The sequence below is a fragment of the Netta rufina genome (genome assembly GCF_964035555.1).
Source record: "Netta rufina genome assembly, chromosome: 3".
In the NCBI taxonomy this organism is placed as follows: Eukaryota; Metazoa; Chordata; class Aves; order Anseriformes; family Anatidae; genus Netta; species Netta rufina.
The window spans coordinates 53,322,168-53,339,884 of record NC_140125.1 but is presented as its reverse complement, the minus strand read 5'-3'; the positions used below and the strand labels follow the sequence as shown (position 1 = coordinate 53,339,884).

Genomic DNA, 17,717 nt, shown 5'->3' with positions numbered 1-17,717 from the left:
ATATTGCTGTTCCACCATAAACAGCCAAATGCATTTTGCAGTGATCACTACAGGTTGCTTTTATATAGTTATTTTATTTTATAATCCTTTTTATCATTAAAAAAGAACAAGAACATGCTGTTTACCTTATTTTCTGGTTGTGCAGATCCGAGCAAGAAGGCTCAGACACACTTCCCCACTTTCCCAAAGCAGCTCAATTTACTGTACTGCTTTGCATTTGCCTGCTGTCATTTTACCATACCCAAACAGAAAACGTGGGGAAAAAAAAAAAGTTTATAGCCTTCCAACTATTCTTCTATATGAAAATGGAACAATTGCATCTCTATCAGGAGATGTTACTCCTCCTGAATGTGTCACATTTTCATTGTATAACAATAAAGAGTTCGCTCCCTAAAAACCCAGATTTCTTCCTGGGTGCCCACAGAAAAAGGAGAACGTTACTACAGCAGGTGGCTTTGTCAAAAGCAACTTTCACTTAGGACTAACTAAACATTCATTTTTTATTTTTTTTTTCATTTCCTATTTTTAAAGAACCTAAGGACCTGTATGCCTACCACATGCTGACCCTAATCCTCCACACAAGCACAACCTCCTTGCTGCTTTTACATTAATTACCCCAGTGACTGGGATGAAGTTCGCATCATTATTTCTGGACTTGAATTTAGGTGCATTGTATCAGCAGCCAGCTACAAACCAAACCAGAGTTTCAAGACTCCATTAGTTAATGGAGAAGGGAAGGGAAAACAATGTCTCACGCCCAACAGCAATATTTAGTAAGAGTGGCCACCTCTGATATCTTGAAGTTTAATATTTACAAATGCCTGGTTTTAAGGTAGTAAAGCAGTTGATTGTATCTACTACATGCTAGTCTATGACACCATGTCAAAAGCTTAAAAAGGAAGTTCATCTCCTTTTAGTAGCATCTAGCAGACATCGGAACACAGAAAACCTGATATTACCTATGTAGTGTCGTAAGGTGCACAGAAGCAGTTTTACCAAGGGACACAGGAGCCAAGAGAAGTGAGTGTTCAAGTACCCCCATCAAAATTAGAGTTCACAAGCTATAGGTCTTCATCTGCAGCTCTGCAGAAATCCGCTTTCAACAGATGAAAGTAAAATAAAGGCATGTTAAATAAAACAGTGCCCACATAAAACTTTCCACCATGTCTTTATCAGATTTGCCTTGAGCATCTAAGAAAATAAAACAAACACCACGCTTTTCCATGCTGATAACAACAGTATAACGAAGTCCAAAACAAGCTGCAATGCTGTTGGTTTCAAAAAGCTTTTAGAACTGGAGATGAGCAGTCCACTGTAACACTATGTTTGGGTCAAGATGATGTAGCTTTTACAATTCATCCCTGCAGAAAGAAAACACACGCAGTTATGATTCTTCTCCCTCTGGAAAGCATACTTGATAAGTTTTGATACTGTATCAGAATACATTTACGCGTTCAAACACATCAGCAAAACTTCAGAGATCTCATCAAGCATTCAATTAAAAAGGAAAAGCAACAGCAATCCCATATTGACTTGTACGATCATTATGTGATGCGCTGTGAAATATGGGTCCCTCCTCTCTATCACATTTAATGGCTCATTTACCTAAATGAACATCCCCCACGCCACCAAAACCAGTAACTTTGTAAGGTTACACAGCCATTTATCATCCAAACTGCTGGCTACCTGCTGGCAAGAAGCTGAGCCAGCTTACTAGACAGAGCATTGGCAAAAACACATGCTCAGTAGCTGCCAAAGTTTAACCTCAGCTACAGTCTCTCCAGAAAGCTAGGAACGCCTCACACCAACGCCATGAAGTCTGTACCATTTCATTTATTTTGCAGAGGAACTCTACCAGCTCCAAAAGGAGCTCCTGAAGGACCTGTATGCTAAATCAGGGCTACGTTTTGGAAAGGGGGAGTGAGGGGCTGTTACAGCAAAAGGAGGTTCAGGCAGGGGAAAGGATGCATCAAGAAGTCTCTCTAAATCACTGTGAGGACTCTAGAAAATGCAGGCGTTTTTTCCTACCCATCACTTAAAACACATTGGAACAGGAAATCTATAGAACCCATATTCCAGCAGTGAAATTATCATGTATTAGCGATTTGTTTAAATATTGCTAAAGCAATAACTTTAATACCAAATGTCCATCAAATCTGAAAGCTGTGAATATGAATGAAAATTCAAACAGAAGTGTTTGCTTTTTTTTTTTCTCTCCCCCTTCCTCTCCTCCCATGAGGCACAAGCAATCTATAAACCAACAAAGAATTGCTCCAGTTTTTCTTTCTTTCGGTAGGTGCATCACCCTCATCAGCCAAAGCAAACACTGTCTGAATTAAGAAAAACTTCACTAATGTGATTGCTGGCTCAATCCCTGCTAGCGTTTCCAGCTGGTATATCATGCAAACTAACCACAAAGATGCAGTGCCACATGCACACAAGCAAAAGCTTCAAGTTCCCGAAGGCGTTATCCTTCCGAGTTCACACAGCACGGAATGGCAGCATGCGCGCGGCTTTAAAAGCAACCAAAAGGTTGTTGCAGGTAGTGCCTGAGAGACTAGCTCTAGCTGTGGCAGCTGCAACACAAACCTTCGGGTTTGTTAGTCATAAATATTTGCATTCTTTGCACTTTGCACTGCCTTTTAGTAGGGAGGTACTAATAATAGAGATTCAGTGTTGCAGAAGTTAGAGAAAAAAGCAAAAGGGAAAAAAATCTTGGCGAAGGGAAAGAAAAATCTGTCTGTAGCCAAATGTTTGGAAGTTCTCCCTATTTGCCTGCTTCAGGGAAGAGTTACTTGTTTACAGATGAAACAGATGAAAATAAATGAACATCAGATACTCAGTTTAAAATGTAGTGCAGGTGAATTTGGCCACTTACTTCACTCTTCCTTAATGCTTCCAGGAGCTGCATCACCCATTAGTGCATGTGAATAGCAACTACTGTTATTGCTGGCTCAGCCTCATATGCCTAATTGCTGATGTGGTTTGCATCCTGAATCCTACACCATATACTCTCACAGCTTTGTAAATGCCTGGTCTTTTACTGTGACAAACAATTCTTAATCCTTTACACCCAAGCTAGACCCTTAACAAATCAGAAGCATAAGAAAAAAATCTGTATTTACTCTGGAACTATTAAAAATGGTAACTCCACCCATCAACAAATTTTGGCAAGGTTTCTACATGCTGTTAGCTAACTCAATGCATTTGACATTTTTTTCTTTGACAAAATGGTATTTGTACTTAGAATCCAAGTGAGTGTACTAACACGCCAGTGTTTAACTGTTGGTATTTCACATTGCTTTCAGCTACTGCTGACAAAACAGTTAAGTACATGTATATCTCAGTTGTCACTTTCAAAACAGAGGTTTTTTCACATTTTTTATTCAAACATCACTGCATTAGAGGGATCAGCTTCCCTCAAGACTTTTCCCTCAGTCTTCACTGCTTCTGAATCTAATAGCATGTCAGCCCGAAACAATCCATGATGTACATGTTAAAATTATGCATTGTTTATTTTCTACTGCTGTGAGAAACTGCTCATACATGTACTACTGGATTATATACATATACTTTAAAAATCTAAAGAAGTTTTAGATCTTCAGGCAGGTAACACTTCTCAGCTTTCCACCTAATGCAGACAGCTAGCAGACTTGAATATGCATTGCAATACAGCACTGACTGATCGTAGCGTCAGCTGTATAGATCAGAAGATACCGAGCTACGAAATTTATCAGGCTTCAGCAGCATCCTCACTGTTACATGACAAAATATTTACTAGCTGACCCTCCCAGTGGCAAAAGACCTATGCAGCTGAAAAACTTAAAAAGAGACTTAAAAGACAACCGCTATTTCCTTGGTGGAAATAACCCATTGTCTTCCAGAGCCATACGAAAGATCTTCTGATCAGTTTGTGTTTTTTCCTCCCCTCCCAACAGGCCAGGACCGTTGGCTACAATTCTTACACAGCTCATGTAATTTCCCTCCACCTTCATTTATGCGCTCCTTCCAATCTGCTTACCAGCTCCTGCTTAGTAAGCTACATGTATATTTAGGCTTTGTGTCATCACAGTAGTCCTTCTTAGCCCCTTGGAATTCTAGCAAGAGAGTCTCTCGCTTAGTGCTGTAAATTCAGGCAAAGCTTTTTTCTAAACTCGATGCAAAATTTCAGAAGTCATCAGCTCAAAAATGCTACTCTAAAAATAAATTTTTAAAAAGCTTTAAAAAGTGACTTGCAAGTAGGGGGAGTATATACACAAGAGTACTTTGCATTTCCCATTGGGAGTATCCAGTAGGAAACTAAGAGTCTCAGAAAAATCTGATATGTAGATATTCAGGTAAATGCCAGAGTTCATTATGGAAAAAAAAGATCAAAAATATTAACAGTAAGTAGTAACAGAAGTTTGGGAAATGTAAATAATAACATTTTGTGATACGTCTCTAACCTCTGTGTTAGAAGGCATTCAAATGTAGTATTTGAACAAATACATAAACTTATCTGAAGTCAGTAACTCATTGCCTTTGATCCCTTTTTTTTTCATTGAACACTGATTTTTTCCCTTTGACATATTTTTCAAATATTAAATATACGCTGTCATTAATGATACTTTATTTCTAGTATCTAGTTTCTAGTATCTATATTTGGCTACACTCAAAGTCAGTATAGCACCAATGTTTCAGCAGCCAATTATTTTTCCATATTTAAATAGACCAACATCTACACCTGTAGCATTTTCATCTGGAAATATGCTGTTACAAAGTATTTATTATATGCTATGATCAATCTCAAACAGAGAATAGGTTGAAATGACAAAGAAAAGTAATTTTCTCTGCAACCTTTTATACCAGTGTCAACATATGCTTTTTTTTTTTTTTGCATAATAAATCAATTTTAAATTTATCCTATATTCACTTCAGGTTCCTTCTACAGAGATAAAATAAAAACTTTAGCCACAACCATTGGTCTACATAGCCTAAGGAACTAAGGGCAATCAACTGCTTCTAATTTCAATTGAATTTAGCCAACCAGCTCATCAGGTTGAAACATTTAATAAGGGTTTCTCAGCAAAAACCTTTAAAAATATTTCCTATTGAATAACTTTTTCCAAAAAGGTGCTTAACAATGAATGTGAAGAATGTGGCATTCAGTACCAGTCCCAATTTAGTCACTGTAGTTTTTGCTCAGAAAAGTTATCCTGATATTTTGTATTTTGGATTTAATCAAATATGAATTTAGCTTGACATTTCTAAATCATTTCTATTAATTAATATTTTAAGTTTTAAAAAATGTGAATAAAATTGCAGTAGATACTTCTTACTAAGCCTTTCCTACATTGTTATCTTCTATAAAGTGTCTTTCCACATAGGCAATATCCATATAGGCAGTAAGTTAACTCTCACAGAGAAGTAACACCAGAGAGATCCTAATTTAGGCAAGAACTACCAATAAGGTAGCCAATAAGCTGTGTTATGAACTGCAAAGCCTGAGAGGTCTTCTCCATTTATTTTTTTTTTTTTAAACTGATAACTAAGAATTCCTAAGTTCTACATGAAAAGATAAACATCCTTACCTGCATAATCACATAAGCAGGCCCCTACTCCTGTATCAGCAGTACAACAACACATTTTCTGTTGTACCACACTCCAGAGATTGGGCTCCTATGTACTGTCTACTTCAACATGTCCCATGGAGTCACATTTGAAAAGATTCTCACTTATATTTGGAGCTTAAAAATACTACTACAGCTGAATCAAAACCAGGAAACTATGGATTAAGTTTAGAGAAGCCCAACAATATTCACATAAAATTATATATTAACACATGAATTATTCAAAATCTAATGAGTCTTTTCCTTCCATCTAGTCCAGTCCACATTTTCTTTTGCTATTAGCTCCATCTTTACATAATGAAGAACGATGCAAAGTATCTGAAGGTAGGTTTGACTTCAAATACCACGTAGAGATAAACAGTATTATGGATATAGCAGGACAAAATGATTTGTTTATAGCTTCCTCAGAGTTAGAATTCTGCATTTTATTCCACTTACTAAACCAGATTCTGTTTTCATATTGTCTAATTAACTTGAGTATGGGACCCAATTAATTGTTTTCAAAGGCTTTCAGAGAAAAAAAAAAACATGTAGAGTCTGAGCAATCACATTTAAGTTACCCTAAGCAGGAGAAAAAACACAGGAGTAATGATTTCTTATATCCCTAGTACTGGCTGGCAACAGTCTCAGCTGCTGTGGTGCTGCTCTGCAAACAGCACCTGCAGGCCTAGTAAGAGCTCTCTCTCCAAATTACTCCAATATGAGCATGGCCAAAGTCGCTTTCTCTCTTCAAGTGGTTTCTTTCATGCCAAATGGAAGGTCTTCTAGCCTAGGACAATATTGGCCATTTTAGTGGCCAGTTTTAGACTATTTTGTGAAGGAACACCAAACATGATGTTCGGAACATGATGAAACAGCTCCCTGTGTTAGGAGTGAACTTGCTTAATGTGATGTTAACTAAGGGAATGAAGGTAAGCACGATGACCATTCAAATCCAATTAATTTTGTATTTACAGCCACTGAGCCTCTTGTATAATAACAGCTCTTTATTACAAAGAAACCTAAATAGGCTCTTTCAGAAGAGTCTCTTACTGATCTCCACTCACAGGTCTCCAGCAGTTTAGGAAAGATAAACTTGAATCTAAGAAGTCCAGAAAAGAATACATCTATTACCTCTGATGGCAGCACAGATAGCAAATACTGAATGATAAATAGGAGTTCCCTTAGCAGCACTTGGCTGGTCATACACTTTGGACACACTGATAGAGAAAAATAACTACAACAACGAGACAGAGGTAACCACCTCCTGTAAAGTCTGCAATACAGTGGCAGTTATCCTTAGAAAGGGAATGAGAGTTTTCTTCAGACAAAGGGACAATTTAACAACAAAAAGGCATTACAAGAAGTGGACTTGTAAGAAAATCTGGGGGGAAGGAAAATGAAGGATAAACACACCAAAACCTTACTCATGACTGAAGAAAGTTCAAAGAATGTATTACCTCTTCCTTCACTGGTAGGGAAAACAGTACAAAACAGCACAGGTGAAACGCAAAGACCTTAGACTTCTGCTCCTAAATACACTACACTGCCATCACTAGCAGCTTGGGATAACCACTCCTTCCACTTCAATAAACACTATTTGTAAGAACACATATTGCTGCTATGAATAATAACTGTTACTATAATTATGTCAGATGGAAAGGCAGAAAAATGTTTTCAAACTTTGGAAAAAAAGAAGGCTCAAGAAGAACATTATTTTTTAAAGCACGGATTCCAGATCTGAATAAAGTCTGCCACATTTGCCAGAGGATGAAAATGACCACAAAGCAAGACTTCCAGAGCCTTACGCTGTGGCAGGAAGTCCCTGAGTACCACACAGAGAATATTGGCAATATTGAAGGACAAAGTATTAATTTACATAACTACAAAACATCTGAATAGCAAGCATGCTTCACAAGCTCTGAACTAAGCAGTAACTCATTAAAGGTGTTCTAGAAGTAAATTGTATATGGTCACTATGCAGGAAGCCAACACTGAAGTGAGGTTTCAATAAGCAGCAGTAATATCAACTGCTTTATTTGTTCTTTTCTATGGACATTTTGATAACTTTAAATGTTCACAGAACCAAAACAAGCTACCCTCCAGGGTATCCAGAAAAAAAAATAAAAAGATATAAAACTCAAAAGCTGTTTTCAGAGCTCAACACAGATCTATGCACGCCATTAAAACAGCCAGTACATTCACAAGCATTTTCTGGCAGGAATCAAAACAGGACTGCGGCTTTGTTCATTTCCATACCAATGCCTAGTATGGTTTAAGCTGACAGCTGTGCTATGTCTGTGTTAGTGGCCGTTCAAATCAGCAGATTGGAAGGTTTACTACCTCTAGAAAGGCCTTCAGAGTTTGCTGTGTTGCAGAACACAAATGCGTCCCCAAAGGCAGGCGAAAGACTTATTAACATGTTCGAGGACATTTTCTAAACACTACTCAACTGCATTTATACTTTATGAAAGAAGGGATTAGCTTCTCCACTTTCTGCTACTTGGAGGCTGAAGGAAAAGTGCTAGGAAGATTATCTATATTGCCCCTTAAGGATTTTACACACATTTCTCTTCATTTGTGACATCTCAGAAAAATCAGAAATGAACAGAAAATTACCACTAACTTATAGGACGTGACAATACTTATTCTGAAGTAGTATTTTACACTTCGACCTAATTATTTAGCAAGCTGCTTGTAAGAAGTTCACTAAAAGGGAAGTTCAAATTTAGAAAATACTGTGTTTAAAAAGAAAAAAAAACACTTCAACACTCCAAGACTAAAGAAAACACGAGTCCAAAAGAGACAAAGTGCAACCCATGCAATATTTTTCTTCTGCTTTTAATTTAACTCAAACTTAGCATAACCTCCTCTTGGTGATGTAGTAATGCAGACTGAGTCACTTGTCATGGTATGGAGGAGCAGAAAGCAATGACAGCAGCAAAGGCAGGCCTTGCGGTCTATCTGCTTAAAATTCACACCCTTTCACCTTGCGTGTGTGTGGAAGAAGTAAGTGGAACAGAAAATCACTTCCACCTGGACCACTGCTTCTCTTTATCTGTTAAAGGCACATATATCACTCCCATCAGAGGCTTCATTTTGACACTGCCATCTTCTAGTTTGTCATACTGTTCAAGCATCTGGTTTCCCCCTGCAGGACCAACTGGTAATATCAATCTTCCGCCAGGTTTTAACTGATCTATAAGCTGGAAGACAACACAGAAGTTAGAGTGTAACCATCCGCTTCAGAGAAACTGCATCCAAAGTTCGTTACATGAACAGCTTTGCCGTGTTTTATCTATGTATTATTATGCAGTAGATAATTACTTCAATTAAGAAAAATAAAATACACACAAAGTGAGAGTACCACAACAAGAGAGTATAACAATTAGTATTACAGAAAAATTCACAATAATTTCATGTACTTCTAAAAGAAGGTAAAATAGCAGTTGGATTAACTGGGTTGGTTGCACTTTTAATCTCTACACAAGAAGAGAAAAATACCAAAGTCATGAATTACTTTTATAGTAAATTCTTTTTAAGTTGCCACTTTGAATAGTGTAACACTTGCAGTTGATCTGTACATGCCCATTGTTTAACATTTTGGGGGGTACCTGATCTCCCCTGGAAGACTCAGGATACCATTTGAGATTTGCGACATTTTAATTATTTATCTTTCTTGAATAATTTCAAGTTGTCTATAAGACATCGGCTACCCAACAGCTCTTCTTTCACTCTGTGAACACAGTATTTCATGAAACCAGTCTGAAATATAACGTGAGTAAGGTAAGTGACAAGAAGCCACACTTCTTTTTTTGGCTTCTATAATTAAAGAAGGTGGTTAATTATAGCTTCTCAGTAGTTCCCTGAAGCTGTGAAAAAAAAATCCTAACCCTCCATATTTAAAAGTTAGAAAAAAATAAGAAAGTAAGCTTTACATTACCCTCACAATTTCTATCTGACAATACTTTGCTGGGAACAACTCCCCACACAAATAAACAAAAAAAAACTAACAGCCAATGCCTGGAGATATCTAACCTGTCTATAATACCGCAAACCTCTAGTCCTTCACTACCCTTATTAAAATTCAGATTTAAAAAATTTAACTGGTATTTAGCATGCCAAGATCATGCCATATAAGATAATGTTTAAATATGTCTTTTCCCATTCACCTGGTGAAAAGAGAAAAAACCTTATCTGCAAGGTAATTTACTTCATGGATACATACTCCGGAGTCCCTAGTTTCTCTTCAGTCTCTCTAGCAACAACTGCACTGCGTTCACTCTGAAAGCTATGAAAATATAGCATTCTCTGTTATTCCAGCTGAGCACTTTTTTTTTTTGTAATTCAATGTTCAATAGAAGCAAATTGATTTACTCAAGAGAATACTCCAGCTCACAGTGGTAATACAAGCTGTACCCAAGTCATTTTAAAGTATGCTTTCAGAAAAGTCATTAGAACATGCAACTTTTGCAGATGAACAGGAAGTCCAATACAGCAGAAACAAAAAGCCGCACCCTACACTAATGCCACCCTGCCCACTGACACTCCCAGCAGTGCAAGTGAGCAAAGTACCTTACATGTATGTGTATAAAAATGCTCTTTACAGCTAACAGATTACTGAATCACACACACAAAACATAAATGGCTTACTGCTTGGGGCACAACCGGTGCTGCAGCTCCTACGTGAATTGCATCATAGGGAGCTTCTTCTGCATATCCCATTCTTCCATCTCCCACTGAAAAAAAAAAAAAAAAACACTTTTTAAAAAGATAACCTATCATAAATGAAAGGCTACACTCAGATATCAACTAAAATGTTGCTGAGCCATAGTAACATGCTAGAGTTAGTTTAAAAATATGAATTCAATAAAATAGATGCAAAAAAATATACACACGCACACATTTATAAAATACATAAAATACATCAGAAATACTACCTGAAATCAGAAAGCCCAGATTTATAATGAAAGTTGTCTGAGACACATGGTCCACCCAGAAGAGATCACTAAGCATTTATGTGCCCTTTCATTCCAATGCAGGTGAATTCCACCCATTCACCCTCCTAAAAAACTATGCTTTGCCTTGCCTTCACTCACACCCTTCCTAAATATAATGCAAATCATAGCTCTATGGCATTAAATCTCAGAAGTACATATCAGAACACTCCAAAGGGGTGAGGAGGAGAGGACACGGCAAGCATTCACAGACTGTACACTTAAAGCTGCACTGCAAGTTGGAATGAAGCCCACACTTCATTACCCTGATTTAGTATCAGCTGGTATTTGAAGATGACAGAAGCTTGCAGCAACAAGAAGCAGAGAAAGGTGCATAGCTGCACTCTGCCTTAATATCAAAACCCTGTTCTCTACCCGTAAGTCCCATGTAAATGGAAGAAGTAAAGTTAATGTGAGAGCTACTCATAATCTATATTTTGAAATGGAACAAGGTAATAAATACTGGGGTGAGTCTGAAAGATGGCAGAGACCTTGGACTTCTCACTGGATAGTTTTAAAGGTAAAACCGCTGAGATTACGCTATCAAGGATTTATGCGGGTCAAGACACCAGGGTCAGTAGAAAGGCAATCACACTGGTCGTTCTGACAAATGCAACTAAAAACAAAACAACTACAAAAACATAACCTTTTGGATCGATGGCAAAAAGTGGGCAAGACAAAAATAATTTATTTCGTTCAGCAGGTACTGAACGCCACAAAACCACTTCCAGAAAAGCGACCCAGGTTTTCTAGTCACATTCTGGGAAGGGCAAGACAACAACATAGCCATCAACACAGAGGGTGAATGGGACACGCATCACAGATGAAGCTGTTTTCAGTGCGAAAACCTTAAACACACAGGACTACTTTCAACAGGGGCTAAAGGAGTCATTCTCAACCTCTTCATTAGTCTGTAAACCAAACACACAAACGGGGAAGCTTTTTCACCTTATTTCAACTGCTTCAGCTGCCAACCCAATCAATCAAATGCAAAGATATTCTGGATGTGTAAACAGCAATTCTGAAGGTTGAGACATACAGACTTTTAGATTGTCTAGGTTAGATTTGCACCTGAACTCGAACTGAAAAACTAAAGGCACTGTTCAAAGTCCAGCGACCTCTCTTTCGGTCACATAAGTACCTGCCACAAAAATATAAAGCAAAAAACTATACAAATCTGCTCATGTGCTGCATGTCCTAATTCTCACAGTGTGCCTATTGCTTTTATTAGCATGTCCTCAGAAAAGGCCGACAGGAGGAAAGAGACTGAGAAGCCTATTATGGGGTAGGCGAAATATTAAACTCAATGGAGCAAAACTAATCGTGCCATTCAAGACTCGAATAACTGAAGTATCAGTACTGACGGTTACTCATGCGTGAGATAAATATTAGGACCTACATAAGTAGCCAGTCTCACACTCAGCACTCCCAAAAAAGCAGAATGGAGATTACACAAGGAAAAAAAAATCCAGAACCCCGAGGTGTCCAAAACAATTGCAACCTCTGGCTGCTCTTACGGAAATCTGCTTGTCAAATACAAGATAGATAGAATCAGGCAAAAAAAAAAAAGTCACCTTGATTCTGCATCTGCGAACTTCTAACTGCAGAAACTGTAGGTCCCTTTGAAATACAGACAATAAAATTTCCAAAGATCTTAGTTTTGGTAACTTGGAATAAAACTGTGTATGGGGTTTATGTGGCAAGGTTATGTAGCAGATGTTGGGAGGGGAAAGGTGTTATAGTTTTTGTTTCTCGTTGCCCTACCTTATTTTTAATGAGCAATAAATTAATTTTCCCCAAATAGTTTGCCTTGCCTGTGACAGTAACTGATAAGTGATCTCCATCTCTATCTAACCCCATCAGCTTTTCATCTTTTTTTCCCCGTCCCATTCAGGATGGGAATGAAAGAGAGGCTGGGTGGGCATCTGCGAGACAGCAACAGTGAACCCACCACAATCTGACACCCCAAACTATCAAACTATCACAGAATGCAAAGGGAAATAAAGTTTAATATTAAAGCCCTCAACCACTGAAGTATGTTACAAGAGAGACTAGACCCTGAGTTAAGTTTTAAAAGATGGTGATTGTGAATATATCCACAGGATTTATACCAAACCAACAGGAAGCTCAGGACAAGTTAGGCTTTACACAAAGCTCTACCTAGAGTTCTCTAGGAACAAGAGATGTACATGATATTAAGCCATCTATAAATTCATGTTCAGTGAGTGCAGAAGTCCCAGTTCCCAGTCAGGAAGAAAAAGCAAAGAGGGTAATGAAGATACACTTCTGCTCAACACACAGTTGTTTGGGGTTTGCTGTCTTTGGACTGAGCTTTGACTTCTAAAGGGCAGTTGCCATTATTACAGATTAACTAAAAGTCTGAACAAGTCAAGAGAAATTCTACACTGCTGCCAGAAGCAAAAACTTTATCAAACTTTTTGCTTTCTATCAACTCACGAAGCAGAGAAAATATATGGTGTCCATAGCAGATTTAATTTTGACCTCAATGACAGGGAGGGCCACGCTGACAGTAACAAGATACTTAAATATCCAAGAGTGTACAGGAAGATCTGGGCAGATTTTTGAAACAGTTTAAATCATGGAGTTTGTTATCTTTCACAACAGACCTTGAAACAAGACCCTGCAAGGCCCTTCTTACAGTCCTTAAGCTGGATGTGGAAGAGAACACCTTTCCCCAGCAGGTGAGGAACCCCTTAAAGCACCTTCTTTCCTCACATCACAAAATTCTGCCCAGCACAAGCTCCTCCTCCACAGCTTGGAGGCTGCCAAGCAAGAACCATCAATGATTCAAAAGAACCCATGGCTACAGGGCACCAGCTCCACCAAGTCAATTTTTATTACTGTTGCCAGGAATGAAGATGGAGCTTCCAGTAATTCCAGCCCCAAATCTCTCTGCCCCTGCCAAAGTGGGTTCCACTGGAACATCCACTTCAGTGCAGTTAAGTGTATCGTTTATACTCACTTACATGTTAGTCACACAGTATGCCTCCTCTAAAGAGTGAGCAGTGAGCAATGTATTACCTTATTCCTTCCGGCTATGTCAGCATCAGAGAACAGTGCAGCACAGTAGGAGCAGATCTGTACAACGGATGCACTGTTGTACAGATAAGTACAACATACGCCTGTGCAACATATGCATTTCAGGATGATTGCTGGTCTAGCTCTAGTCTTACTGGCTTAATACCCATCAACATTTCAAACTTACTTGGTGGCTTCTCAGAGCACATAACACAGCCTAGTTTCATCCAAATGGAATCAAAGTTTGTACTCTCTAGGAACACGCTCATGGGAACCCAAGAGTGGCAAGTGCAAACATTTGAGAGATTCACCTCACAACCCTCTCAATCCAAAACAAAAACCAACCCACACTCCACAAACTAACATGGCCTAAGGATACCTATTGCCCAGTTCTGGGTGCAGTTGTGTTGCTTAGAAATTGGGGGGAAAAAAAAGCTGATGCTCCTGAAATGAAATTGTGGTATATCCAAAGTCTAACAAAGCAAAGAAGAATACATCAAGCCTCCCTGTCAAAAGCCAGCAACTAACTGGCTTAGTCTTAATCTATACAGTTCCCACCACCAAACAGTCCTGGGTTTTCAAGGGTTTTGTTTGTTTGAAACAGCTCTGTCTGAATTCTAACTCCACTTCAAAGAGCTCCCAGGAATCCAGCATAGTTGAAACATTATTCTACTCCATCTGGTTCACAGAACTGCTACTCCTCCCCCTGTATTTTCTTTTACATGTACCTCACAACAAAACTATTCAGAAGTCTTAGTCATCCTGCTACAGTCAAACACAATATAGATGATGACATTTGCTTGGAACACTAGACTACCAAGAGCAACAGAGTTTGTTTCAGGTATAACCAGAAGTGCAAAATGCTCCTGTACAGTATCAACAGAATTCATCCCCGTTTCCTCCCTCAACCCCCAGCAGTCTCAGTTACGACTTCTTTTTCAAGAAATTTAAGGCATAAGTGTTATTGGTGACAGTCACTGTATTTTATACATTTCTATAAGTACACATGTTGATCTGCTTATTTCTAAAGATGTATAAAGTCCCTCCTTTAGGAAAAAAAAGACCAAGAACCAGAAAGGGAGTAACTAAGGTAAGAGCTGTCTATTACAAACCATAATAGTATTTCCAAGCACATTTGTAAGAACAGCCCCAAAATAACCCAGACCTTCAACTTCTTTTTAAACTTAACCAAAAGAATGATAATGAAAGGAATGCTTTCCTCCTGCCAGCTCTGCATCTTCTGAAAAAAAGCCATCTTTTTTTTTCCTTTCGTCATAGAAGTAATATTTACAATTCACTGTATAATTTTAGCATTATTTCCTCCCAGTAATGCTGATTTAAACTAGTTTGGTATCAATTAATCAATTGCCTAAAATAGAAATAGTATCAATTTTAAAAACAATTGAAAAACTTCAGAGATGCATACTGCCAATTAGTATTTTTTTCCCCACTTGACTCTTTGAGTGATGCTTTCTCAGTTACTATATCAGAAGTATGAAGGCATTGTTAAAGCGTTCAAATTTAGATGACAATACATTTACTCAAGAAACATTGTGCATTGAAGCCTAATTTTAAAAAGCAAATTTAACACGACAGAGCTTCAGCATGAGAAGTATTTTCACTAGAAAACACTTCCATGTTAAGCTTCCATATTAGGAATGAGCACATATTCTTTAAGATTATCAGAAGCCATATTCTCAAAAGTGTGCAAAGATTAAAAAAAAAATTAAAATGCTGAAGGAAGATTTGAATTTTTAGATTTTCAATTGGCTCTTCCTTCCTTGGTTAATTGACTTTCTTTAACTTCTTATATCAGAGTTTTTACCCACATCCAAATTCCAGTCATTTTCAAACAGCTGCTAGAAAGAATATCAGTTTAATGAATAAGTATATCAGAGTCTGATGCTCACCAATCAGTTTCACTCTTCCTGAAGACAGCAATGTGGGATCGTCTTTTTTGACATTATTTATTGAGTCATCTACTAGTTCTTTGATATGATCAATTCCTACAACTTGTCCTTTGGGACCAACCTGGAATAAAAATATACAGTTGAATAATTTCTGCTAGCTTTGCTTTATTTATAGAATCAGTATTTCCATCTCCTGAGCCCATTTCTCTAAAATAAAACAAAAGCAGAGAACTGGTAGTGTATCTTCCCAACGTAAATAAAACTAGTGCTTAGAATTACACATTCTGACTGCTAGAAGCAACCAGCAATTAAAGTTTGGCAGTAGAGATTTATAAATGTTTGTTATAGTCATCTTTTTTAATACGTGATTCAGTAAAGTTATACTATTAGTGGAGACTTCTTGCTCTGAATTTTTTAAAATTAAATCCTATCATGAGTATTTGTATTACCTCCAATAGGAAGCAAAAACTTCAAGGACAAACACTAGAAGCAATCACCTTTCATTCTGAATAAACTTAAAGATTAAACTTTTGTTTTTCTTTTTAAGATAAGACCTTACTTCAAAGAAAATAGTTAAGTCATGCATTTTGTTCTAAGATATGTCAAGATATTCTTTCAGAAGTATATACTATAGTTAATAGTCAGCAACAAAATACCTTCCACCTCTCTCTCATATCAATGAATCTTTCAGATTCACAGCTCTCTTCTGCAGGAAGAACAGAACTTTTGAGAACTCATAACTCAAAAAAGGTCAGAAAAGATTTGTGTATCTTGAGGGGAAAAAGGCCTACAAAACTGATTGTACTTTTACAGGCTATCACACTAACAGAAACTTCTCAATAATAGATATTTCTTCTGGACTTGTCTCTTTATTCCAGAGAAAAAAATAATCCAATTTTGGAGAGAAGAAAAAAGAACCCAGATGTTAAGATCTGACCATCTTTAGCAGGATTCACTTCAAAGAACAAAATAGTAAATGTCCTGGCAGTCCATGCTATCATATAACTGTCCTTTAATGGCCACATCTGAATGCATCAGTTATATTCCTGTATCTTACATTTTAATCTTGCTAAGACATGAAAAGTTAGTAACTGTTTATTGGTGTGATGGGGACTTTCTTCTGTTTATTATAGACAAGCCCTATGTTAAAAACATAGAAAAAGCAGTACTACACTCTCCCCTCCCCAGTGGAACAAGCCTGGCCTAGCTTTTGAAACAGAGCAAGACACAGGGCAAATTTTCACAACCACAGATTTGCAGGGATGTCTGCCAGTCTGGCAAAAGATCCAGTGCACTCTCTTCAGCAAAGTGCATTATCACAGAAACCAAAATTCAGCAAAATGATCAACAGCTTGAAGTAGCCTGATTTAAAATAACAGCATGTCCAGCAGCACATCACAGTTTATGCTCTTCCTGAATCCTCACTGATCTAGAATTACCCCTGTACATTGCCCTAGAACTTAAAAGTGTACGTCATCAAGGCAATAGCAAAGTAGCACAACTGTCGGGGTCTCCATGGTGTGTCTGGAATAGAAATATACCCCACTCTCCTTATAGCTCCAGTATTTATAATTCGTTTAGTTTGCCATCAACCTTTAAAAGTGAATGAAGTTACCTACGAAGCATATAAACTTAAGTTTGTGACAGCAGTTTACCACAAAGAACAACCATGCTAGTGCAAGCAAACAAGGCCTTCCCAGAAGTACCACAAATGAGATTATCATCAGAGGAGTAAAGCTGCCACGACATCAATGTGCAGTCGAATACTTGTGCCACAAATGCCTGATGATCATTCTAGATCTCAAATAGACTGAGAACATGTTCAGTAAGCACAGCCCCAGTTGAATTTTGATAGCAAAGGACTAACAAAAGTTTGAGAAAGGACATTTTCTGGAATGATGATACTGTTAGAAAGATCTTTACAGAGGAAGAAAGCTGAGTCAGTGCAGCATATACACTGTCTTATCCTCATTCAAGTGGATGCCGCAAGATCTGCATTATACAGTAATCATACTACCAAAGAGAACAAAAGCATTTATCTACCACGTTCCAGCAAATGTGTCTGTAAAGCATTTGGTAGCATACCACCAAGGAGGAAAATTAGACAGGATTCAGAAGAGAAACTGGATGTTCATACGGTGATAAAAAGATAACGCTGTTAACCCTAGCAAAAATAGAAAGAG

The 17,717-nt window shown here is 37.8% G+C and overlaps 1 protein-coding gene across 2 annotated transcripts in view; it reads right to left on the bottom strand.

Annotated features, from left to right (window-relative positions):
• Nucleotides 1–1,151: 1,151 nt before the first annotated feature.
• Nucleotides 1,152–17,717, bottom strand: part of PCMT1 (protein-L-isoaspartate (D-aspartate) O-methyltransferase) — a 40,074-nt gene continuing 23,508 nt past the window's right edge. Inside the window, exons 5-8 of one of the 2 annotated variants that reach the window (XM_084284848.1) lie at nt 15,535–15,655; nt 10,242–10,327; nt 8,625–8,794; nt 1,152–1,361 (exon numbers count right to left, since the gene is read on the bottom strand). In XM_084284848.1, coding sequence (XP_084140974.1) covers nt 1,349–1,361; nt 8,625–8,794; nt 10,242–10,327; nt 15,535–15,655 — 390 coding nt within the window. In that variant the 3' untranslated portion in view covers nt 1,152–1,348. Of the gene's footprint in view, nt 1,362–8,577; nt 8,795–10,241; nt 10,328–15,534; nt 15,656–17,717 lie in introns of both variants that reach the window. The other variant, XM_084284849.1, reaches the window with a different exon arrangement.